The sequence below is a fragment of the Panthera uncia genome (genome assembly GCF_023721935.1).
Source record: "Panthera uncia isolate 11264 chromosome D3 unlocalized genomic scaffold, Puncia_PCG_1.0 HiC_scaffold_8, whole genome shotgun sequence".
NCBI classification, from domain to species: Eukaryota; Metazoa; Chordata; class Mammalia; order Carnivora; family Felidae; genus Panthera; species Panthera uncia.
Window position 1 is genome coordinate 27,302,331 of NW_026057586.1, and position 25,302 is coordinate 27,327,632.

At 52.4% G+C, this 25,302-nt stretch overlaps 1 protein-coding gene across 1 annotated transcript in view; it reads right to left on the reverse strand.

Annotated features, from left to right (window-relative positions):
- The window catches only part of ARK2C (arkadia (RNF111) C-terminal like ring finger ubiquitin ligase 2C), a 41,148-nt gene that overhangs the window by 12,338 nt on the left and 3,508 nt on the right, over positions 1-25,302 (reverse strand). The window contains exons 2-7 of the mRNA XM_049619556.1: positions 17,529-17,588; positions 16,701-16,827; positions 11,425-11,546; positions 11,301-11,372; positions 4,096-4,741; positions 2,112-2,222 (exon numbers count right to left, since the gene is read on the reverse strand). Of these exons, the coding sequence (XP_049475513.1) occupies positions 2,112-2,222; positions 4,096-4,741; positions 11,301-11,372; positions 11,425-11,546; positions 16,701-16,827; positions 17,529-17,588 (1,138 nt within the window). The remainder of the gene's footprint in view (positions 1-2,111; positions 2,223-4,095; positions 4,742-11,300; positions 11,373-11,424; positions 11,547-16,700; positions 16,828-17,528; positions 17,589-25,302) is intronic.

The following is a 25,302-nucleotide window of genomic DNA, read 5'->3' on the forward strand; positions in this document are numbered from 1 at the left end:
ACTCTGAAACCGGGACTGAGTCAGAGAAGGAGCACCATGAGGACAGAGACATTGGAGCTCAAGTTCAGGGTCGCGTTATCAGGCATGGACCCAAAAGGGGGCATATTTGGGATTGATCCCCCAAGGCCTGCTGCTCCCACACACTCTGGGGCCAAGGTGCCCAGCTAAGAGAAGCTGCCTAGGTAGGATTCACATATCCTAAAGTAAGGGTGACAGGCCAGGCAGAGAAAGCCCGGGGTGGACCCAGATGTGCCTCGGGGCAGGGGCCTCCCCTCTTCCCCCGCTAAGGCCTCTCAGGGCCTCAGTCTTTATGTTTCTTAGGCAGACAGAGGTCAGGAGGGCAGCGTGATTGAGCTGCAGGAGGACGGAAGGTCTGGCTAGAGCAAGCAGCCTGGCAGGGCTCACACCCACACTGCACCTGACACCTCTCCAGGCCACCACTCTCCACTCACCCGTGTCACCTACCCGGTCCCAACCTGCTGCACTGGCCCCGACATGTTTGTTCAAATCACTCGGTGTGTGCTGAATTGAATTCAATCGGATGGGCTTGAGTGCCGAGGGACAGAATTCAATCCAAACTGCAATTAAATCTTCCTGATTTGAATCTGCTAATTAGAAAAAGCCTGGACTGAAGTTGGCCGCCATGCAGCCTGTCTTTTAAGGAAGTGTTCAATTTAACAGTGTCCCCAAGAACCAGCAGAGGGCTGAGAGACATCGGAATGTGCCAGAACAACAATTTCCTGCCCCTGGAAGCATCCTGCACATGTAACCAACCAGAACTTTCCAGTTTTTGCATCATTCATTCCTGGATGTCCAGTTCGCCCAATGACTGAAGAATGACACAGTGGATGTCTTTTTTTTTTTTTTAAATAGTCCATCCCTGGGGCCCCCGGGGTGGCTCAGTCGGTTAAGCGTCCAACTCTGGCTCAGGTCGTGATCTCGCGGTTCGTGAATTCGAGCCCCGCGTCGGGCTCTGTGCTGACAGCTCGGAGCCTGGAGCCTGCTTCGGATTCTGTGTCTCCTCCTCTCTCTGCCCCTCCCCTGCTCATGCTCTGTTTCTCTGTCTCTCAATAATAAATAAACATTAAAAAAAAAAATTTAAAAAAAATAGTCCATCCCTTTCCATAGAAGTTTCTTGTTTGCTTTTGCATTCTTTCAAGAAACATTTTTGACCTCAAAGTTGCAAAACCAGCACAAAGAATTCCTGGATACCCTTCACCCAGATTCCCCATGTGTTGATGTTTTACTGTTTACTGCATTCTTATCTCTCTCTCTCTCTCTCTCTCTCTCTCCATGTATACATATACACATCTACACACACACTTCTCCAGGGTTTTTTTTTTTTTCTGAACTATTTAAAAATAAATGACAAGCATGATGCCCTTTAAGCCTAAGTGCTTCAGTAAACTACACGTCTTTTTCATGTGTTTGGGTGTTTGGATCTGACTCTAGATTAGGTCAGCCAACTTCTGAGCTAGAACCAGAGAGTCAGGTAAGGCAGAGGACCCAAAACCAAGCAACACTGCAAAGACATCTGTCTCCAGTGCAAGAGATAGTGGAAGGCCTCGTAGGGACCTGGTGCCTAAAAGGCATCAGGCAAAGCTCTTAATCTCTCTCCCCAGCTTCTCTCCCCAGTCCTTACCTCCAACCCTGCTGGCTCTGCCTCTACGAGCCTGTGTTTGGTCTTGCTGACTGGCCCTGGCTCTTCTCTGTGGATCCCTCAAGGCCCACCCCCTCCAGGAAGCCTTCCCTGACTAGCTAGCTCTTGAGACTCTCCTTTCTGCCCGCCTCCCCAAAACCGCTGGTTTCCAGCCCTCACTGACCTTGGGAAATGTTTTGTAACTCTGTCCCCTCCTCCCTTGCAGGACCGTGAGCACAGAGCCCCAAGCCGGGTGCATGATGATATCCAGCCACATAATGAGCTAATTGCTGAAACCAGGCCCACTGGGGGCCATTTGGCCTTGAGGGTGACTGGGGGCACAGGCAAAGGCAAGAGCTTGAGGACTAGGCCTCCTGCCCCATTCAAAGTGAAGGAAACAGGGTCTCCACGGACCAGCAAGACCTTCCTCCGACCCTCCTCCCTCCCTCGCTCAGGGGCCCCAAAGACTCACCAGTCAGTACCCTCAGCCAAATACCTAGGCTGAGGCGTCTGGAGTTGGTGGCCGAAGTCGAAGCTGGGGTGGAGGCGGTGGGGGTGGACAGACACACGCTCCTGACTCCGCCTGCACAGGAAGGGAAGGAGGGCCCGCAGTGTCACGGCTGCCCACGGCCAGCCCAGCTCCCAGGACCACCGAGCAGCCGTCGTCTGCCTGAGCCTGCAGCCTACAGAGCAGTGGGCTCTGCCTCCCTTCCCAAACTCCGAGGACATTCCCCAGCTTGGCAGCAGCCTGACCATTCCTGCTGCCCCGGCTCTGTCCACTTTTCTGAGGCCTCTCCCCGGGTGTGCCTGCAGCAGGCCACCCATCCCACCCAAACTCTCTCCCCTCCTCTGCTCCTTCTCCTACTTCTTCCTTCTGAATTTGGTAGGCTGTCCCCAAGACACACAGATACGCCTCCTGCAGGCTTCCGCACACCTGTGCACCCCTCTCCTCCACCCTTCTCTACACTCTTCCCAGCTTTCGTAGTGCCGGTCAAAGCCGCCGTCTGCAGGAAGGCCTCCCTGAACACTCCAAGCATGGTGACCTCTTGTCCCTCCGACCTGCTACAACATTCATCTCTGCCCCTGCACCTGCACCCTTACAGTCATGGATGAGACTCCACTCAGAGCCTTAGAGACCATCAGGTCCAGCAGTCTTCAAAGTGTGTTCCAAGCACCCCCGGGGGATTCCTGAGGCTCCGTCATGGGGTTCATGAGGTCAAAACTATTTTCATAATAATACTGGGACGTTATTTGCTTTTTTACTCTCATTCTCTCATAAGTGAATGGTGAGGTTTTCTAGAAACCAAATGTGATTCTGCAACAGATTGAATATGCAGAAGCAGACATGAGAACACAGCTGTCTTCTATTAAGCCAGGCATTAAAGAGATTTGCAAATATGTAAAAAAAAAAAAAAAAGCCCCTCTTCTCACTACATTTATATATAGCTCGTTCCCCAAAAAAGATATTATTAGTGCTAGCATGAGTTTGCTATTGTATTTTGAAGTGAATTAATAAATATTTTTAAAATTTCTTAGTTTTAACTTCCATCATGGGAAGTATTAATAGTCATAACCCACACAAACAGAAGCTTGTGTAATCCTCAATAATTTTGAAGCGTGTGAAGGGTCCTGGGGCCCCTGGATGGCTCAGTGGGTCAAGTGACCAACTTGGGCTCGGGTCATGATTTCACACGCTCATGAGTTTGAGCCCCGCGTGGGGCTCTGTGCTGACAGCTCAGAGCCTGGAGTCTGCTTCAGATTCTGTGTCTCCCTCTCTCTCTGACCCTCCCCTGCTCATGCCCTGTCTCTGTCTCCGTCTCTCTCAAAAATAAACATTCTTTTTTTTTTTTAAAGAGTGTAAAGGGTCCTAAGGCAAAAATATTTGGGAAGCACCAGTGTAATCTCTTTCTCTTGACAGAGGTGAAGTGACTTCCCCAGGGTCCCACAGCCCTTCGGACCTATCTGATTAGTATTATCTAATTTTACTCTCCATTTGTTTCGGAGCTAGTCACCTCAACCAGACCTCGGGCTCCAGGGCGGAAGCAGCCACGTCCTTTGGTGTCCCTTAGAGAACCGAGGTGTTAGAATCAGGTGACCATGGAGCTCAAGGAGACATAAGGGACCCCATCTCCCCCACCGTGAGCAGAAACCACCAGTCACTCAGTCCCCGTCCCTGCACCCGGGTGGTATGGCAAGGACACACACTAGCTACTGAGGGAACCCGTGTGGGGTCCAGGTGGTGTTCCCTGCCTGACACCAACGCCTCTAACGAGCAAAAGCTGCCCCCCCCCCCCCCCCCCCGGGGGGGAAACCCCCCCAGGACCCCCCCCCCCCCCCGGGGGGGGGGGGGGGGGGGGAAGCCAGGTGTCCCGCTCTAGGCCCCGCCCCCAGCCACCCCCGCCCCCCCTCCTCCCCCCCCTCCTCTCCCTCCCTCCGCTCCCGGCTGCAGCGCCCACCTCGGGTGCGAGACGAGCCTGCGGTGCTGGGCTTCCAGGAGCTGCTGCTGCAGGAGGTATTGCTGGTGCAGGGCCTGAGGTAGGAAGGAGGGACCTGTGACGTCCTGGAACTGCAGGGTGGGCAGCGGAGTCAGCGACTGGTGCAGGGTGCCGCTGTGCTGGTGGGCCGGGGCCATGTGGGCGCTGAGGCCCGGCTGCGACTGCACGGGGTGCGCCAGGGGGAAGTCGGGGGCCAGCTGCTGCGGCTGCGGGGGGCCCAGGTGGAAGTGGCGGCAGGAGGTAGCGTGAGGATGCTGAGACCTTTGAAAGGGGGCACCTGGAGAGGAAGGACAGAGAAGACCCGGTGAGGACCCGCTCTGCGCCCCTCCCCCACCGAGGGGCCGCTCCGGCAGCTGGTGAAACGCCCGGATTTCGATTTCGCAGGAACGCAGCAGTGTCGTTGCTCTTAGATACACGTGGCCGTCTGTAATGCCGCCAGGTAGAGGCTCTGTGCCGTGTGTGTTGGAGGAGAGAGGAGCGTTTCGTTTACTGACCCGATTCGCAAGCGTCCTTTTAAAAATCAACACACTTGTTGGAGGAGGTGTCAGGCCCCTCGCGGCAGTTTGGCCTTGAATTCGACGGCTGCCGTGCACACTCACTGACCCTCCTGCCCGTGTTCATAGATGCTACCTAGAAAACAGGGAGTCCAGCCTAAGTACCCAACCCCGGGGGGAGCCCTAATTTCCAGAGATGAAACAACCAGACATTGTTTTCCATGCAGTTTCGGGAAAAAGACTAATCCACGAAAAGTCATTTTTTTGTTCCATAAAAGTTAAGTAACTTGTTACAGTGTTACAATGTATTTAAAAGCAACCGTTTCCAAGAACGAGCTGGGTTCAGGGTACGCTTAATCTAGTCTCCACGACTTTTCTAAATAATATTGACCTTGATGACAGGAAAGCCTTACAGATTCTCCATGAGGAAAGAGCCAGCTCTCAGCTTGGAGGCCCTTTATGAAGACAAGGGAGAGAACTTGGCACTTCACAAACCTTCACCGGGGCTTCCTGCTAAACGTGGCAGGTTCAGCACATGTCTGCTCCTTCCTTAACCCCACTGAAATGAGAGCAAAGTTGTAAAGAGAAGATAAACAGCTAAGGACAGAGAGAACAGTAGAAATGACACGAGCCGACAGCAGATGTCAACAGATTTTGGAAGATGGAAAGCAAATGGAGGAATTTGCAGCGCTGAGAAACCGGAAATGAGTGTCCGCCCGAGGGGGCGGGCAACAGGAAGTAGACAGATTTTGCCGCCCCTCTGGGTCAGGAATTGGAGGTGGTGGCTACTTTGGAAGGCTGGGGAGAGGGACGCTGATGACAAGTCTGTATGAGGACCAGTAATGCCTGGGGCTTCTCCCCTTTCCCACGGAGGCACTGACTACCCCCTCCCTCATCCTAGCATTTTGTAGGGAAACTGGGCCAGAATGCAGCAGCGTGCTCAAACGGGGGGGTTTAAGTGAAAGTCTATGCACGGAACTTTGGAAGCCCCTGCCCCCTTCTGCCACTTGGCTCTGAAAGCACGGTCACCCAGTAGCGCACTGGAAACTGGTCCCAGAAAGACATCTGCAGATACTTCTACATCTGCAGATACTTCTGGTTGGGAGGGCCCAGTAAAATGGCTGGGTCCCCAGCTAGCCTCTCTGCAATGAAACCTGTACATTTAAAAGTCCATATAGGCACACACAATCGCTCCCATTTTCTGGATAGCTTTTAGTGACCTAGTCTTCACCATGAACAGATAGCCCAAGGGTAATCAGTCTCTGAGGAAGATTACTGAGTGAAAAGAGAGACAATGTAGCAAATTTTTAAAAGAACAAAACAAAAGGAACCCAAAGGAACAGAGGCCATGCAAAGGAAAAACCCTATAATTGACATCCTCCGAGAAATAAAATGTTGGATCTATGAAACAAGAAGTTCTTTTAAAAGGAGCTAAGAGAAAACCAGAGCTCTTGGACATTAAAAACAGAAGGGTCAGAAGACAAAGCTGGGGAAATTTCCCAGGAAGCAGAACGAGAAAACCGAGAGACAGGAAATAGGAGAAAACAGATGTAAACATAGACGGATGGGTCGGAAGGTTACATACGTGACTCGTGAGAGAGAAAAGACAGAGAAAACAAGGGGGAGGAGAATATGAAAAACATTGTACAAGATAGTTTCCCAAACTGACCGTTTGAGTTTCTAGATAGAAAAGGTCCTCTGAGTGCCCAGCAAAATGGATAGGAGAAGAACCCATACTGAGGCATCTGACTGTAAAATATCCAAATTGTAGGAGCCAAGATGATTCTAACACTTTCCAGAGAGAAAGCAAACAGGGGCTACACAAAGGGTCAGGAAGCAAAATAGCATGAGGTTTTTCAAAAGCAACATTGGTAGCATAAAAACAGTAGAGCAATTGCCTTCAGGATACTGAGGGGGAAAAAGATTTCAATCTAGAGCTCTATGCCCAGCCCAACTATTGATTGATCAAGCATGAGAATAGAATATAGACATTTTCAAACATGCTGGGTCTCAAAAACATCAACCTTCTCCGCACGTTTCTCAGAGAGGGACTGACACAAACCAAGAAAGAGGAGCAGACACTGGGGGGTGCGGCCTGAAAGAGATGGGGTTTCCCAAGCCGTGCAGTGGCTCCAGCACTGAACAGGAAAGCAGCAGGAGGGGAGGCGCTCTGAGAGGGTGTCCTGGGGTGGAGATGGAAAGGATAGGACTACCAAGAGATTTAGCCACACAAAAACAGTATTTGAAGGGGGTGCCTGGGTGACTCAGTCGGTTAAACATTAGGCTCTTGACGCTGGCTCAGGTCATAATCTCCCGGTTTGTGAGTTCGAGCCCCACGACGGGCTCTGCGCTGACAGCTCAGAGGCTGCTTGGCATTCTCTCTCTCTCCCTCTCTCTCTCTTCTCCTACCCCACTCACACATGTACTCTTTCTCTCTCTCAAAATAAATAAATAATTTAAAAAATTTTATAATATTTGACAGAATTTTGCAGTTTGACAGAATTTGGTAAGAATTTGTGCAAATGTCATAAAAAGCAAGGCAACCACAAAAAATAATGCTAAACTACAAAAAGAGGCAGTTATTACCTCCCAGGAAAGAAAAAGCTATGCAAGAAAGTGTAATTATTATGTACTACTTGGTTCAGCAGTAAAAAATATTTCTATTACATATATATTATATTATATTATATTATATGTATAATAAAGCAAACATTAATAAGCTATATTAGAACAGAAAAAGACATTTCTCTCTTAATAAGAAACTATAAGGGTGCCTGGGTGGCTCAGTTGATTAGATCTCGGTTCAGGTCATGATCTCACGGTTCATGAGACAGAGCCCCGCGTCACCGGCTCTGTGCTCACAGCACAGAGCCTGCTTGGGATTCTCTCTCTCCCTGTCTCTCTGCCCCTCCCCTGCTCACGCACTCTCTCTCTCTCTCTCTCTCTCTCAAAGATAAATAAACATTTTTAAATTAATTAAATAAAAAGAAAATGTGTAATGTCAACATTGAAAAATCAACAAATAGCATTATAAGAATTTACTTAGTAATTTATGTGTTTCAGGAAGTGAACAGCTAAAGACGAGTGGCATGAATTGGGCTTTGGGCTGTAGGAGAGGGGAAGAGGCGGATACATTGCTACATGTATCTTACATACTGGTGCCTTTTGACTCTGTAAATGATGGCCATGCCGTTGATAGACGTTTTTAATCTTTTAAAAATAACTCTTTGCAAATCCAAATGAAAACCAAAAGAGTTTCTGACTGCCCTCAAATGAGCCAGGAAAGAATTATCTAGAAGGTTTATTTCTACAAACATTCTGGATAAGTAGGACTTCTCTGCCTGTTGAATTTTGGCTTTGCTGAGTCCAGGGGCGGTGGCCTGAGCAAGTAGGTCCTGGATTCCCCCTTCTCCCTCACTCACGCCTGACCATCAAAAGAGAAGAAAAAGGCCAAGGTGACAGAGGACAGGGGCAAGAAGAAGGAAGGAGGACTGTTGAGAGATCATGGAAAGAAGTGAAAGGCGGCATGACTGCAGGGAAAGGGAATTGCGTAAAAAATACAGAGACTCTAATCCAGTCCTGTCCAAAAGAATTATGACGTGAGCCACGTGTGTAACTTAAAATTTTCCAGTAGCCACCCTTAAAAGAAGTAAAAAGACATGGGTGAAATTAATTTTAATAATATATCTAGGGGCGCCTGTGTGGATCGGTCGGTTCAGCTTCCTGACTCTTGATTTCGGTTCAGGTAGTGATCTTGCGGTTGGCGAGATAGAGCCCCGCATCGGGCTCTGTGCTGACAGCGCAGAACCTGCTTGGGATTCTGTGTCTCTCTCTTTTGCCGCCCCTCCCCCCTCTCCAAATAGATAAATAAACGTTAAAAATTAAAATAAATAAATAGTATATGCTACATAAGCCAATATATCCAAAGTGTTATTATTTCAACAGGTACTCCAGGAAAAAAAATGAGATATAGTACATTGCTTTTTTTTAATGTTTTTTTAATGTTTATTTATTATTGAGAGACTGAGAGACAGAGAGACAGAGCATGAGTGGGGGAGAGGTAGAGAGAGGGGGAGACACAGAATCAGAAGTAGGCTCCAGGCTCCGAGCTGTCAGCACAGAGCCCAAGGTGGGGCTCGAACCCATCAACTGCGAGATCATGACCCGAGCCGAAGTCGGACGCTCAACCGACTGAGCCACCCAAGCGCCCCTAGTACATTGTTTTTTTATTGTGCACTAAGTCTTCAGAACCAAGGGTGCATTTTGCACTTATAAAGCGTCTGAGTTCCGACTAGCCCCCTCCCAAGCTGCCCCTTGGGGTTAGTGCCTCCCCTATTGGACAGTGAGCTGTGAAGGAAGAAAGCCAACTCCATGCACAGAGCAAAGCATTTGAGCCAAGTTTCCTAACTGGTCTGCCTTCAAATGGGGAGCTCCCCATTGCTTACAGGTGAGATGCACACCCCTTTGCCAGAAAGTAAGCCCCATCCTCCTGATCCCTGCTAACTCCACTAACCTCCCCCCCCCCACCAGCCGTTTGCACTGGTCAACTCAAAATTCAGACACGCCACGCGTATTCCCACTGAGGGGCCTTTGCTCACACCTCACCGGCTGCCTTCCCCATCTTTAAAGGTCACCTCTCAGCTCTTCCAAAAACGTCTCCCCTGCCCACCAGCCTCCCCTGAGTTCGTGGAGAACGCCCCGTCTCTATCACTCATTTGGCACCTGGCAGGGGCTACCTTGAGCTGTTTCTTCACACTCGCCACCCCCAGCTGGCTGAGCTTCGTGTCTTACTGTTTCTGGATCCCCACGCACGTCCCTGGGAGCTGCATTCAGTGGAGACCTACTGGCTGATTGTTGGAGGGTCTGAGGCAGAAACAGTAGCTCAGGAAACTGGTGCGCTGAGACTGGTTGGTGGCAAGCTGGTTTCAAATTGAGAGGGAGAGAGAACGGCAAGAAGGGCCTGGGTGAGCTCCCGGGTTTTAACTCGGCAGCTGGGCGGGGACAGGTCAGGCGGGGCTGGCCAGAGGCCTGCCGCCAGGGTGCCCACCCTGCCAGGGGAGCCTTCAGGTTTCCTTCTTCTTAGAAAGAGGACCGAGCGACTGTCCTAGCCTAGAGAGGCTTTGCTCCCTGCGGCCTGGACCCTCACACTGATGCACTGGGAAGTGAGGACAGGTGCCTTCCCTCCGGGAGGGGCGGCAAGAGAAAGGTGAACCAAAGTGTCTATTTGTCCCATATTTCAGGCAGTTTCTACCTGCAAGAACCCTTTGACTCCCACTCTGGGACTTTGGGTCCCTCTCCCCATCGCCTCCATGCCCGGAGGGTGTCTTAGTCTCAACACCCCTGCTCAGGAGGGAATTGAAGCCAGGAGACAGCCATTCAGGGACCCCCGGCTCTCCTCAAGCCTGTGTTATGTAGGGTCTGTGAAAGTAGCACGTAATAGCGATTCTATCTGGCCTCGAAGACCAGAGGAGTGAAGTTCTCAGGGTAGAATATCTGGGCCCATGACAAGCCAATGATCAATGACGTCTGAACAGCTCTTACATCCCCAAATGGCCCCATCAATAGACAACCCACAATTTTTCCCATTAGAGCCACTCCCTTGGGTTAAAACATAATCTCCAGATGTCCCTGATTACACTATCCATTTATCATACTTCCTCGGGGCTGATATGCCATCAATTGCAAGATCCGCCATGAGCTAAATAACATTTTTAGGGAGTGAGGAGAACGAAGGAGCTCCCCGAAACAAAGCACCCCACTAAAGAAACACATCAAGTATAAGACACAAATTAGTTTGGGAAATGGAAGAGAAACATGTGCATCTCTGAATTCAGAAAATCAGTGTTCATAGCAACCCTCCACCCCACCCCCTCCGAGAGCTGGCAGGGAGCCATATCTTCAAGCGGGGGGCCTGGCACATGCACAAGGTAGGGCAGAGCTGGGGAGGGAGGCCCCGGGCTGGCCCCTCACAGCTGGGGCAGGGGAGGCACGTGGTGCGGGGGTCTCCTGATGCCCACCTGACACACGGGACACAACAGGTACTCCACACAAGCCTGGGGACTGGTGACTGATTTGTGCCTCGTGGGCAGGGAGCCTGAACAGGCTGGCAGCTGGAGAGTGGGTGGACCAGGGGACAGAAGAAACCATACAACCCCACAGCAGAGGGAAAGGTAAGGAGAAGCAGAGGACTGTGGGGCTAAGGATGGTGGGTGAGGTGAGTGGAGGCAACGGTGACAGAGGTCCCGAGTCTCTGAAAGGCTCATGGACACTCGTCTGGTAAAAAACAGAGCAGAGACTTGAACCGAGGTCTTTCCTGGAAGCAAATCCTCAATGGGAAGGAGGGCCCAGAGCCCAGGGAACTAGGAGGCTTGATAAATAAAGCAGAGGTGGCAGTGAGGGGACCTACCAAGGAGGAAGGTGGTACAGAAATGGGGCCAGGACACCCAGAGGACACACCGGGCCTGTCTGCGGTTTCTGGCCTGGGGACAGAACCAAGGGGGTTGGGGGAGCCTCAGGGCTGGGCCTAGGTGGGAGCACAGAGGAACCAGGCCCACATGTCAGAATGCCAGGGATGGTGACTGAGACCACAGAGCCCTGAGGCCTGACGGAGGCTTCTTCAGCGCAGGCAGCCCCCAGAGATGTTGGAAGGTTCTAGCTGTATTCGAACCTGACCAGCATGGTCACCCGGAGGCAAAGGGGCTTTAATCCCCAAGACTCCAGGGCCCAGGAGCACCACCTTCAAGCCTTCAGACAAAGAGGCAAGGGGGAAGAACAGACGTGCAGTAGGACAACTGACATTGTCCCCAGCAGCAGTCTGGGCTGCTGCCCGCAGCCTGGTGATAGTCCCCTTGTGCTCGTGGGTGCACAGAGTCTACCAGCTGGCGGAGTCTCGCCTGCTCCCCCAGGGGATCCGGGACCCTGGGAGAGGAGGGTGGGAACCAAACCCTCCAGGTCCCCAGGGAAGCCAGCCTGGCGTGTCCCATCCTCCCCAGGCCTGTTCCCAGGGTGTCAGGTTCCTGCTGTCCCTCAGCTCACTGACCCAGCGTCACCCTCCCTCAAAGCTGGGGGCAGAACCGGCAGGGGGAGGGACGCTAGGCAGGCCCACGGCAGAGTCAGGAGGGAAGGGGCACCACGGAGACTCCCTGCCCTGGGGCCAAGGATGGCTGGGGAGAAAGGGGACAGGAGCAGCTGGAAACCTTGTCCCTGCTGAGCCTTTCCCTAGAAGCTAGGGCTGGAGGCAGCATTTACTCCTTTCTGAGAAGCTGGCTCTCAAACAGCAGAGAAAACCAGTCCTTTGAGAAGCAGACTGCTGGGGTGTCTGGGTGGCTTTGTCTTCGATTAAGCAGCCGATTTCAGCTCAGGTGGTGGTTTCGTGGTCCATGGGTTCGAGCCCCGCATCGGGCTCTGTGCGGACAGCTCAGAGCCTGGAGCCTGCTGCGGATTCTGTGTCTCCCTCTCTCGCTGCCCCTCCTTCACTCACACTCTGTTTCCGTCTCTCAAAAAATGAATAAACGTTAAAAAAAAATCAAGTAAAAAAAAAGAGAAGAAAAGAAAAGCAGATTGCCGTCCACAAGAGGCCAGTGAGGAAGGCCTCTGCTACCAAAGAGGCTTTCAAAGCCAGGCAGAGTGATCCAGTGGAAGCCTCTGTCCTAGAGGCCAGGGCACCTCCCCTTAGCAGTAGGACCTGGCCAGGACATTGGGCTTCTCCAAGCCTTAGTTTCCTAGACTTGTGACCCACGATGATGACACCTGATCCTACACACCTGCTAAAAGGTCTGGGCTGCCTGGGGCCATGAACATTTTCCTGCCAGGCCTCTCATTTCGCTCACTGGGAAGCCAAGTAGAAAGCCCTGGAAGATGTTTGTGAACTGACATCTGTGCTCCCCCAGGGGCCCACAGCTGGAAGCCCAGACCCGGCTCTGCTGCCCTGGCCCCTGTTGACATCTGTGTGATGTCCAGCATCTCAAGTGGGCTAAAAGCAGTGAGGAGCAGAGCAGACCAGCACTGACCTTTGAAACCCACCTTCCGGATGGCTACCACATTATTCTAAAGCCTACCCCTGAGCATTCTATTCCCCGCCCAAATTCCCCTCCTGCCCCCACCCCTCACTGCCCTGTGTGACCTTCCCTCTCACCTCTCCCAGACCCCCAGGGGCCTGGCCTGCCTCCAGCCCTTGGCCGCCATTCTCTGCCCCCGCACTACTGCCCTGTCTAACCAGACTGTCATATGTCCTGTGAAGCCTGGACTCTAGGGCGGATGCCAGTCCCCCTTGGAGCCCTCCAGCGCCTTCCCAGCCACATGAGGTGCCCTCTCCGCTTCACTTGCGGCCTTCGCCTCATACACTGGCATTTCATTTGTGGGCAAATTTTATCTCCAAAAATAAGCTGTGAAGTGAGTGGTTTCGAAGCAAATACGATGCAGTAGATGTCTTTTGTTCTCAAGAGGGGCTTAGCAGGGTGCCTGGGTGGCTCAATTGGTTGAGTGGCTGAATCTTGATTTTGGCTCAGGTCATGGGATCAGCATGGAGCCTGCTTAAGATTCTCTCTCTCTCTCTCTCTCTCTCTCTCTCTCCCTCAGTCCCTCCCCTGTTTGTGCGCCTGCCCTCTCTCTCTCTCTCTCTCAAAATAAAATAAATAAACATTAAAAATAAAGGGGGGAGGGGATTAGAATCTTCCAAGAGGGACGGAGAGGGAAATGAGAGAATGGAGGAGAGAGGGTAAGAAAAATCTAGGAGGAGGAAAGGGAAGACAGAGGGAAGAAAAAAGGAAAAGAAAGACCTTCATTATCTCAGAAAGTTAAAGATTACGTTATTAGCTAGTAAGGAAATCGGGTTCTTCATTGAATATTCAAGCTAAATGATCCTCAGTGAGTGGACAGGTGAAAACCCCAAAGGGGGAAATGCGGGGTGGCCTGTCCAAGGGCTCTCGGGTAGTGACGGCCGAGCTGGGGGCTAAGGCTCTGGGCCTTGAGAGTGTGCTCTCCCTCAGCTCTGCCATTTCAGTCCCCCTGCCAGCCCTCAGGCCCCCGCATGTCCCTCCATGACCATACATGGTACCCTCAGAGAGGAACCCACCTGTCCCGGTGGGCTGCTGGATGAGAATGACGCACACGACCCTGCTGGAACCACCTCCGCTGTCTCACCCTCATCTGTCTCCCCAGATGCCCCCAGGAGAAAGCCTGTTCCTGCCTATGGAGGTAACCATGAAATGACAAGGGACCAGCTACCACTGTCCCTGGAGAGTGGTGTCCCGCTGAGGAAAAGCCATGCTGATTGAGGTTGCTTAGGCACAGTCCAATCCACTTTGGCCAGGGGCCCCAGGAACCCCCGCCTCCCGCCCCGGCCTAAGAAAATGCCAAGGGCTTATTCAATGTTGCCAGCCCGTCGGATGCTTCTGTAACAGGGCAAATCTACGGAGCCCTGACAAATCCTCTGCAGAAGGCTTTCAGCCCTATACTTCACGGGGTTTAGCTAATAAAAAGGATGGTGGAAACCCCTGGGTCTGAGCACCAACGCCGGAAGCCTTATAAGAACAATCACGCAGGTAAACCAGGACGAGAGCAGGATGGTCAGGGGACTTGGGTTGTGCGGTACAAGGACTAGCTGAAGAATCTGAGTGTGAACCAGGAAGAGGAGACTCTGGGACAGATAATAGCTGCAGGCAAAGAGATTAAGCTCTTTCTGGTAGATTTGGGTCAACATAAGGAGGATGTCTTTTAGAATGTCACTATGTCCCCCAAAGCTCCTCATCATGGGGGATGCCCACGCAGAGGCCTACTACCTGCCCAGCAGAGGTGTGTGGACGCTGGAGATGGCCTGGAGCACCTCCAGGACCCCTTCTAGGCCCACCAGGACATGATGCACACTCACTGCAACACCTCCCAGTGCTTGATCGTAGTGATGCCGAACTGTTGTGGGAAGGCACAGAAAGGCTGGCCTGGGTGATAGGGAAGGGTGTATGGAGCACAGCAGCGAGGAGAGACCAAGCCTGGGTACTCGGGGCCCGAGCTTGGAGGCCGGAGCCCGGGGAACAGGGAGTCGACGTGAGCCACAAGTCAGACTCCCTGTACTACTCCACCTGGCCCTCCAGGGGCTTCCTCTTCCCTCTGCTGATATCAGAAGAATCCCATCTCCTGCGGCAGCTGAGCCTCCTGATGGCCCACACTGACTTCTCACATCTGAGATCCACGTGACAAGAAATGCATCCTTTGCGATCCATTCAGATGCAGAACACTTGGGGGTGGGGGGGACACGGGAAGGAGAAGGGAGGGCTAAGTTGTGGGGAATCTTGAATCCCAAGACCAGGAGTCTGGGATATACTTCCTGAGCTGAGTACTTGATGACAGACTGGATAAAATCAGAGATAAAGAACGGGAATGTGAGCCATCTGCCCAGAGCCCAGCTTCTTGGCTGCTCTTCCCTCCTCCTTACCTCCTCCAGGTAAATCGGCTTAACACCTTTTGCTCCAGTCCGATCAACCCCCAGAGGCCTATCCCCTGGCTCAGCCCCTTGGGCTGCCAGAGGTCTCCTTTCCTCCCACTCCGTGGTTTGGTTCCCTTACCAACAGAGCCAGGAAAGGAAGTGATATGCCCAGAGGGGTCCTTTGGAGCCCAGAGCAGCTTTGTGAACGCTTCCCCAGGGCCAATATTTGATCTCTAATGAAAAGCTCAGCTTCTTCCAAGGAACTGAATTCTGGCTCTGAAACCACTGATGGGAGGGAAATTTCCATCCTAAGGAAGCCTAACTTGCCCTTGGACAGGAAGCAATTAAACTGCATGCTTCCAACAAGCAGCAAAGGGCAAGCGTTTAGCTCTAGTTGCCCACTGGGCCAGGAGTAGGAGCCTGGAGCCTAGGAGGGAGTGGCCAGCTAGCAGCAGGCTGCTACTGCAGAAGAAAATGCCTACGGGGATAAGGTAATCTTCCAGGCGTCCTCTAGCCCCGAAGATACCTCTTCTCCATCCAGTGCCAAAGATGGCTATAAAAATATTCCCAGTGGGTACTCGGGTGGCTCAGTCGGTTAAGTGTCCGACTTCAGCTCAGGTCATGATTTCGTGGTTCGTGGGTTCGAGCCCCGGGTCGGGTTCTGGGCTGACAGCTCAGAGCCTGGAGCCTCTTTCAGATCCTCTCTCTCTCTCTCTCTCTCTCTCTCTCCCCCCATCCCTGTTCGCGCTCTGTCTTTCTCTGTCTCACAAACATGAATAAATGTGAAAAAACCAGGCAAACATTCCCAGTGCACTCATAAAAGGGCTTTTGGTGGAGGGCGTCTATGGTCAGGAGACCTCGCTACCTGAGGGCAGAACCTGGGTCTATCTCATTTACCTATGTTCCTGGTGCCTGGCACAGATCCTAATACCCAGGAAGAACTTGCTGAATGAAAGAATGAATGAGTGAGTGAATGAAAACGAACAGTTGAATATGTAGGAAGGGGCATCTTGCTAAAAGCCTTGGTAGTGTGCAAACCAGCTGCCCCCAGCGAGTCAGCACCCGCGGGCTTGCATGGCAGCAAAGGGGCTGACGGAGTTCAAGAGTAGGGCAGGAGGACTAACCCGGTGAGCACCACAGAAAGACTGAGGATTCTTTCCATGAATCCCAGGGCCCAGATGCAAGTACCAGGACTGGGGTGGCCCAGCATGTGAGGCGGTCACCATGAATCACAAGCAAATACCTCAGAAGAAGAAGCCGTTTCAGACCCAGAACAGAACACCTGCTGCTCCTGGCCGTGGGAGGAGGGGTCCACACTGTTGGTGGCATTGGTTAGCTTCCGTAAACTGCGCGCAGCGAATCCCAGGTCATGAGTTCAGACACTCTCCTCATGGCCTTAATGCTCCAGTACATTTTTAAAAAACAGAAACCAAACCCCAACAACTTTCGAGAAGTGCCAGGACGCTCCCGGGACCTGGTCACATTAGCACCGCCTGGTGCCCATCAGGCAGACCAAGTTCAGCCAGCTGCTTCCATGGACTTTTCCTACCCAGGTGTGCAGGACATACGTGCCTCTGGCACAGAGGCCCGGCCCTATGAACATCCGGGCCAGGGCCGTGGGGAGCACCGTGCCTCTGCCTCCCGTTTCCCACCCGGACGACTCCGTCTGCTCTGACCACTGGTTCTCCTGCGCGTTCCTCCTGAGAAGAGTGTAGAAGAGCTTAGACGGAGGCCTTTCTCCGAAGCGGCTATGTTTGGGCAGGATCACGCTGCGAAGAGCTAATGGTGGGGTTTCAGGGGGAAGCCTGTGGGTCCGCCCGCTGGGGGAGTCCTTGGCCTCCCCGTGCCCCTGAAAGCAAACCACATGCGTGGGTGGGCATCCGTTTGCTTTCAGAGGGAGCCAGGGGCACTGAAATTAGATCCCCGTCCATTACTGCTCATGAGGACCTCGGGCCGGCTCCCTGGGCTGTGAGGTGTGAGAGGGACAGAGACAGAGACAGAGAGAGAGACAGAGACAGGAGGGAGGGAGGGAAGACCTTGGTTGAAATGCTTGAGGAAGCACAAAGGGGGGCAAGAGAGAGGGAAGGCTGGGAGAACAGAAAGGAGATGAGAAGACAGAAGGGGCAGAAGGAAGAGGGAGAGGACTTGGGAAGAGCAGAGCTATGGGGGTCTCACAACCCGCAGATCCCAGCTGCTTGATGGGCGACCAAGGCGCATCTCAAGTCACCTCCAGTGACTCTGTCAGTCCCTTGGCTGCCACTGGCTTGGCCTGTGACAGCACCTGCCTCCCCAGGCAGGCTGGGGCCAGCCGTGCCACCGGGCACCCAGCTCACCACGTGGTATCCTGCATACTCATTTCAGGCCAGTGTCCCTCCGACCGGGTCACCCCAGCTGCCCTAAGAGCCCAGCGGCCCCCGGACTCCACCCGCCCGGAGGAGGGCCCCACACAAGCCCTCAGGAGACCGGCTGAGCCACCTCACTTCCCAGCTCTGGGCTGCAGCTTTCTGTCTGCAAAATGAGCGAGTAGTGCCTCTGGCCACCTGGCAGGGTGGACACCATGAGACATCACTGCGGAAGGTGCCTCACGGAGGACAAACACCGCTCACCCCTCTCAGGGAGGGGCCGGGGTTGGCCGCAGGGAACACCCACTCCTCCCAGGTCCCCTCTCTCCCCACCAAGCCCCAAGCATGGTCTACGATGAGATGTCAGGCAGGGGAGCGCAGCCAGGGCACCCCGCACTGGGGCTCCCTGCCCGCAGAGCCACCACGGCCGGCCTCCTACTCCTGGGGTGAACGCGGAGACAAGGAAGAGATTCATAGCCCAGCAATGGCACTGGAGCCAAAAATTCCCAGGAGAGAGGCACTGCCTTGGGTTAAGCATTGCTCTCTCACACTTCTGCTTTTAAGATGCAAATGTCCCCAAGAGGGCGACACTTTAAGTCCTTAATGCGGAAGGCCATGCAGGGCTTTCTGTCGTCCACAGAGAATGGAAAGCAGGGGAGGTACAGAATGAGCTGCAGGGCTCAGAGAGAAAGACTACCTTCATGGCCTTTGCAGCTCTCTGCCTGGCCGCCCTGAGGATGAGAACAGCCAGACAGTACTTCTTCGCTGGGTCTGAAACTATCTGGCCACACACTTGTATCTGATTCCAAACCCGACTTACTCATTCACCAAATATTTACGGCGTGCCTATTACGGGCGAGGCACAGTTCTAGATGGTTGGGATGCAGCCCTGAGCAAAACAGTCAAAAACCCTTGCCCTCATGGGACTGTGGTCTCGTTCTGTATGACAGCAGTGTGGTCACCACATGTGACTGTCAGCTTGTGAAACGTGGCTAGTCTGAATTGGTATAAGCTGCCAGTGTGAAATATGCACCAGACCTCCAAGACTTAGTAAAAACCAAAAGCTAACTTTCAAATGAAATATACATTGAAATAACTGATGTTGGATATATTGGATTAAATAATATATATTGTTAAAACAAATCTCACCTCTTTCATTTTACTTTTTTAATGTGGCTGCTAGAAAAAAATTAAGTGATATATGTGTCCTACGTTATATTTCTATTGGGCAATGTTGGTCTAGACCCTAAGGGGCTATATAAGAAAATATATCATTCATTGATGATGTTGCCAAGAGCTGTAGAGAAAACTGAAGCAGGGAAGGAGGAGGGGTGGGGAGAATGTGTCAATTTTAGATAAGATGGCCAGGAGGGCCTTCAGTGAGAGGGCAAGGTTTTTGTAAAGAGCTGAAGGAGGCCAAGGATTGGGGGTGAAGATATCCAGGAGAAGAGCTTTCCACGCAGATGGGTCTGCATTGCAAAGGCCCTGTGGTGAGAGAAGCCTGGCATGGTGAGGACCATCTGGAGGCCAGTGTGGGTGGGGCAGAGTGAGGTAGGGGACAGTGGTAGGAGTTTAGGTGAGATAGATATTGGGAGTTCAGGGAACACATTGTGCAGGCCCCCATTGGCCATTATAGGATGTTGGCTTTCACCCCAAGTGAGATTAGGAGCCAAAGGGGTGTCTGAGCAGAAAGTAATATGAGTTGGCTTGCTCCGGCTGCCATGTTGAGAATAGGCTATACGGATAAAAGGGAAGAAGCAGGTACCAAGAAAGAGGTGATTGTTTCTTGGACACTGGAGGGGATGGGGCAGAGGGAGGAAGGGAAAATATATGTCAAGGGTGGAGGTAACCAGATTTGCTAATAGATTGGATGTGGAATGTGAGACAGAGCACAAGGCTGACTCCAGAGCCTCTGTGAGCAACAAAGATTGTGTGGTTGACAGTTCAAAACAGTGGCCCCAATTCCTCCGCTCTGGATAGACACGATTTTTGCAAGGCGATTTGTGCCCGCCCTGTCAAGAGGCAGAATCCATTTCTCCACCCCTTGAATCTGGGGTTGGCCGTGTGACCGACTTTGGCCACTAGAATGTAGTGAAAGTGACATCATGCCAGTTCTTAGCCTGGGTTTTAAGAGACCTTGCCTGTTCGCACTTTCTTGGACTCCTGCTTCTCCCTTATAAACAAGCTTGGGCTGTCCCACTGGAGAGTGAGAGACCTGCGAAGCTGGGGAAAACTCTCCTAGTGGAGGTCCTCCTGCCCCAGTCGGTCCCAGCTCCCTGTGGATGTATGACTGAGCCCAGATAAGACCAAAGGTCCTGGCTGAGCTCAACCCAAATTATCAACTCACTGACTTGTGAGCTGTATAAATGGTTGTTGTTTTATTTTTTTATTTTTTATTTTATTTGAGAGAGAGAGCGAGAACATGAGTGGGGGAGAGGGGCAGAGGAAGGGAGAGAGAAAATCTTAGGCAGATTCCATGTTCAGCATGGAGCCCAATGTGGGGCTCAATCCCACAACCCTGGGATCATGACCTGAACCGAAATCGAGAGTCAGCCACTCAACTGACTGAGCCACCCAGGTGCCCAATGGTTGCTGTTTTAAAGCCAAGCTTTAGAGTGGTTGTTGTAGGAAAAGCTAGCTGGTATAATTGATTTATTGATGCGGGGACCCAGTTTTGAGTTATGCTCTGTTTTGAATATGAGTCAGGATGTTTAGAGAGCAAAAGCCTCCCCTTCCCTCATCTCTTCCAGAACACTTCAGAGGGGGCTAGATGGAATCTAGGTGCACACTGAACACTTACTGGATGGGTGGATAGATGGATGGATGCATGCATGCGTGCATGCATGGATGACTTATTAATTGGTCCCTAAGCACCAGCCAGGTCCCTGAATCACCCTTCCCCTGACAAAGCCAAAAGGGCTTTCAATGCCTCTTCTCTCTACCCCGAGGGTCTGCAGTTGAACCTTGATTTCATAGCGCTTTCACCGGCAGTAACAGTGGAGAACTGAAACCTGCAGAGCCGTGAGCTTCCTTGAGAATGTGAAGCACTGATTTTTAGCCTGCTTTTTGACCTCCCACACCCAGCCTTTTCCCAGATGTGCTGGCAAAGAGACAAATCAATTGTTTTGTGTTTTTCCTGCTCTCCACCCCCATGACATGCTAATTAGCAGGGAAAATGCCAACAGCAAAGTCAAAAGGCTGAGGACAGTTCCCAACCCTGGGTAGACAGCTGGTGCAGCACTGGGCGTCCTGACTCTTCCATCCAAGTTTGGTGCCCATTTCCAGGGCCTTAGGCACTGTTTTCTGCCTCCCTGCTTGTCTTTCCTCCACCCCAGGTGCTCTGAATCCCTCAGAAACTCTGCTTCGGTACCTCTGTGATGCTGACAGTAATCTCAGTGCACCATGTCACCTCCCACAAAGCCTTTCCCAAATTCAGCCCCACAACCATCCAGCACAGTGCATTGTAGACATTACTTCCATTTTAGAGATGAAGAAACTGAGGCTCAAAGGGTTAGAAAGACTTACCAACATCCTTTGGCCCAGGGCTGGAAATGTGGAGCCTAGTTTTCTCATTCCAAGCCTGTCTTTCTTTCATTGTCTGCACCATCAAAATATGGGGCCAAGAACACTGAGGCGGGGGGCTCCGTAAGCAATTCACTGGTAAGGTTACCATCTCAGGTCTCACGTGGGCATTTAGCTGATGTCAGTTAAACTCTGGCCAGTCTTCCAGGCCCAGGGAAGGGGACACTCTGAAGAGACGCAGGCTCTCCCAGGCCCTGAAACTGTCCCTGCCCCCATCTCCTGGGCTCTAGCTGTCACCTGAAGCTCAGGGTGTCCATGAGCCAAGAATAAAGACCCATCTTACCAGGTTCTTCCGAGGTGCTTAAATCAATTCCTGATGCCACACATACTCTCATGCAGCCCTGGTGCAGGCTCCCCATCTGTAGTGCTCCCCATCTGCAATTCTGTGAACATTCCCCATCTGCAGTGCTCCCCATATGCATATGGGGTGCTTCCCATCTGCAATTCTGTGCACGTTCCCCATCTGCAGTGCTCCCCATCTGCAATACTATGACTGCACAGAGTAAAGATGTTTACCGGGTGCAAAGTGAGCCCCGAAGAACCTAATATGGCCTCTCACATGACCCTTCCCAGTTACCATTGTACCCTTCCCTCTCCACTAAGGCAAGAGAAGCCAAGAGGAGCAAGGGATTCCACATGCTGCATTTGCCCTTCTGGAATCTGAGGGGTGTCGGGGGGAGGGGGGCAGCGTGTGCGTGCGCGTGTGTGTGCGTGCGTGCACACGTGGGGGCAGCTGTGCCCTTGCATCCATCGCCTGCTCCGTGGCCTGCTGGAATTAGGCCTACTTGTTGGCAGTGGCTTCACATAGTCCTGCTTTGTCAGGTCAATCACACCGGACAGGAGAAGGGGGAGTAGACTGTCCCTCTAGGAAGCAGTGGGGTACATCTGCCCTGGGACTCAGGAGAGTTTCACTGAAGTCCAGTCTCACTCACTCACTCTCAGTGGCCTTAGGCAAGCAGCCTGGCCTCTCTGAATTCCAGCTTCCCAACCTACAAAACGGCACAAGGATATTGCCGTCTGTTCATCCAGGATGGTCACGGGTTCAGAGGAGATGTGCTGGGGTCAAGTGCTTTGAAAAGTATACAACGGCTCACAGCAGGGAGGCCTGGGTAGGAAGGGCGTTACAACAGATGTTTAGGGGAGCCTGAGGGTCCCGCAGTAACTTCAAGTCAAGTCTGCCACTAGGTTATAGTGTACACGCAGCAGATGATTTCTGGAAGATGACACGAGCTCTGACGGCAGTGGTTCCCATGAGGAGAGAGCACGGGTGGCTAATGGCAGGGGAGGGAAGGGGATGTGGTTTTCTCGGTCTATATACACCCTCTCTACCATGTGGCTTTGTACCCTACACTGTGTGGTTTTTAAAATACACAAAGTAGCTTTTAAAAATAATAAATGTTAAGCACGGCAAAATGGGCAAGTCGGTTGGTCTTCAGCACTGTTCTGCCCCCCTTTCTATTCACTTTCTCACCCCAGGCTCCCAGGGTGCCCCACACTGTCTCCCCCATCTCCCCCAGTTTCAGCTTTCCCCCTCTCCCCAATTTAAAGATAAGCAAACTGAGGCACTAAGAAAGTCGACAACGGCCCATCACATTACCCCAGAGTGAACACAAGGTGTATTGGGGTTCAGTTCCACAGCCAGGGGGGCCCTCCGACCCCACGTGGCACCTACAACTCAGAACTGCTCTAGAAAGCCAATGGAAGCCCTTACAGTGGTGTGAGTTCAGACCCCATGGGACAGGCTGCAACAGACATACTTTGGGGTGGAAAGGGTCCTCCCAGGGCCGTTTGGATATCACCACATGGTCTGCTTCTAGAGAAGGCTGGGCTTGAGTGAGGCTGCTTTATCAAAGGTGCTGCTTTGGGTGTGAACTTGAGAATCAGTGCCCTTGGAAAGGGTCGAGGCAACCCACCTTATTCTAATTCCACTCTAGACAGAAGAGGTCCTGGCAGGATTCCCGGCTTGCAGTGTTTGAACCAAACAATTTTGAAAACTGAGTTCAAGACCTGACACCCAAAGCCACAAGCCTTTACAGAGTGCCACAGAGCACGGCCACAGTTCCCCCCCCCCCCCCCCCCCCCCCCCCCCACCCTCAGCAAAGGCAGGAAGGTGTCTGGAACACCTCCACCTTCTCAGAGAGCTGTGCTGTTTGAAGATGAAGCCTCACTAATTCCTGAACATCAGGAATTCTGGCAAGGTTGAGAGCGGTGGGTTGAGGACCCTTGTCAGGGAGAGACGAAGGATCTTCCAGTGACCTTGGCCGGGGGGCTCCCCTTTGGGCCTCTGTGTCCTCACCTGTAACAGGGCACAGTGATACTTGGCCCACAGGTGTGATATCTAGAGCATGGAAGGCATTCACCCCATGATGGCTGGTAACGGCAACTCCATATCCGCCACAGCTCCTGCCTAAGGTGGCCTTGTCCTTTTCCGAGAGTGAGGGGTCGTCAGGACCACCAGCAAGGCCCTTCCTGTCTTCCCTGCATCCCCTACAAGGGGAGCATTTCACTGCCAGCCCATGGCTGAAGCTGCTGGGGGCTGGGGAGCGGGGCGGGGGGGGGGGGAAGTGCGCAAGTGGAAAGAACCAGACAAACGAGGGTGCCTCCGCCGTGGTGCCACTCAGAGAGGCTGGCCTCCCTGGAGCCCTCTCCCCACCCAGGGCAGCACGCAGTATGCGGCTCAGCTCCCAGAGGGACGCTGGACAGGTGGGTGCCTGCTCTCTGCTCTGACTCCCGCTGTCTTCAAAGCCTGACAGGCAGCTGTGAGCTGCTACCAAGAGTCAAAGACAGTGGCAGATGGCAGACAGGCAGGGACATGTTTGCCTGCTGGCCTAGTGGTGAGCCTCTGGGGCCGCCAGGCAACCAAGAGACCAGGGCTGCTGGGCTGCCTCCGGCCAGCTGGGCAGCCGGCCCAATAACCGGGATGCATCCCTTCTACCCCACGGCCCGTGGAGTCCACACTTCCCCAATCCGGGACATGTGGTGGTCATGGCCGGATTCACAGGCGGCTGCCCAGTCGATGTGCTTTTGAAGGACGAGGGTGGGGAGACTTAAACTTTGGTTAAACTTGGGGTGGGGGAAGTTGTTCTTTGATTCCCAAGGCTCCGAGATGAGCCATTCTCTCCCGCTGAGCTTGAGATCTGCACTCGGGGAAGAGAGGGCGTTTAAAAATAGCACGGCTGACTTGAATACCTCTGCTCCCTGCCTGCTGCAAGTCAGATCCAATTACTCTGCTGACAAGAGGCTTTTAGCCCAGGGAGCTTGGCATCTTTGATGCCACTCCAGGGGGCCAGATGCCATGGTTCCCTCCGGTCCCTCCTCCTCCCAGTGGGCCTCCAAGAGTCCAGGAGAAAGGGACCAAGGGGATGTGAAGATCACAAACGCACGTGGCTCAGCCCCAGGCCATAACTTAGGCACGTCCGGCTACTTGGCTGTATCTGGTTTCCCCGAACGACACCCCTTGTAATTAAAGTATATGTCACATGCGATATTCTTATTAGTTTCAGGTGCACAACGTACACATTATGAAATGATGGCCACGTTAAGGGTACCTGCCATCTGTCACCATACAAAGTCATTGAAATATCGTTACCTGCATTCCCTGTGCTGTACTTTTCATCCCTGTGACTTACTGACTTTTTAACGGTAAGTTTGTACCTCTTCAACCCCTTCGTGTATTTCACCCAACGCCTCAGGCCCCTCCGCCCCTCTGCCGCCACCAGTTGTTCTCTGTGTTTATAAGTCTGCTTCTTTTTCGTTGTGCTGTTTGGCTTTTCAGATTCCACCTCTAAGTGAAATAATATGGTATTTGTCTTTCTCTGTCTGACTTATTTCACTTAGCATAGTGAAGTCTGAAGGCACCTCAAGGTCTGGGGTGCCTGAGTGGCTCAGTTGGTTAAGCTGCACACTCTTGATTGCAGCTCAGGTCATGACCTCGGTTTGTGAGATGGAGCCCCACATAGGGCTCCATGCTGACAGTGCACGGAGCCTGGTTGTGATTCTCTCTCTGTTGCACCCTCATTCACGCTTACTCTCTCTCGAAATAAATAAATAAATTAAAAAAAAAAATCTAAAAAAAAAAATCCCAAGGTCTATCCGTGTTGTCACAAACCGTCAAGATTTCATTCTTTTTTTTTTTAATTTTTTTGTTTACATTTATTTATTTTTGGGAGACAGAGAGAGACAGCGCATGAGTGGGGGAGGGGCAGAGAGAGAAGGAGACACAGGATCCGAGGCAGGCTCCAGGCTCCGAGCCGTCAGCACAGAGCCCGACACGGGGCTCGAAGCCACAGACCACGAGATCATGACCCGAGCCGAAGTCGAACGCTCAACC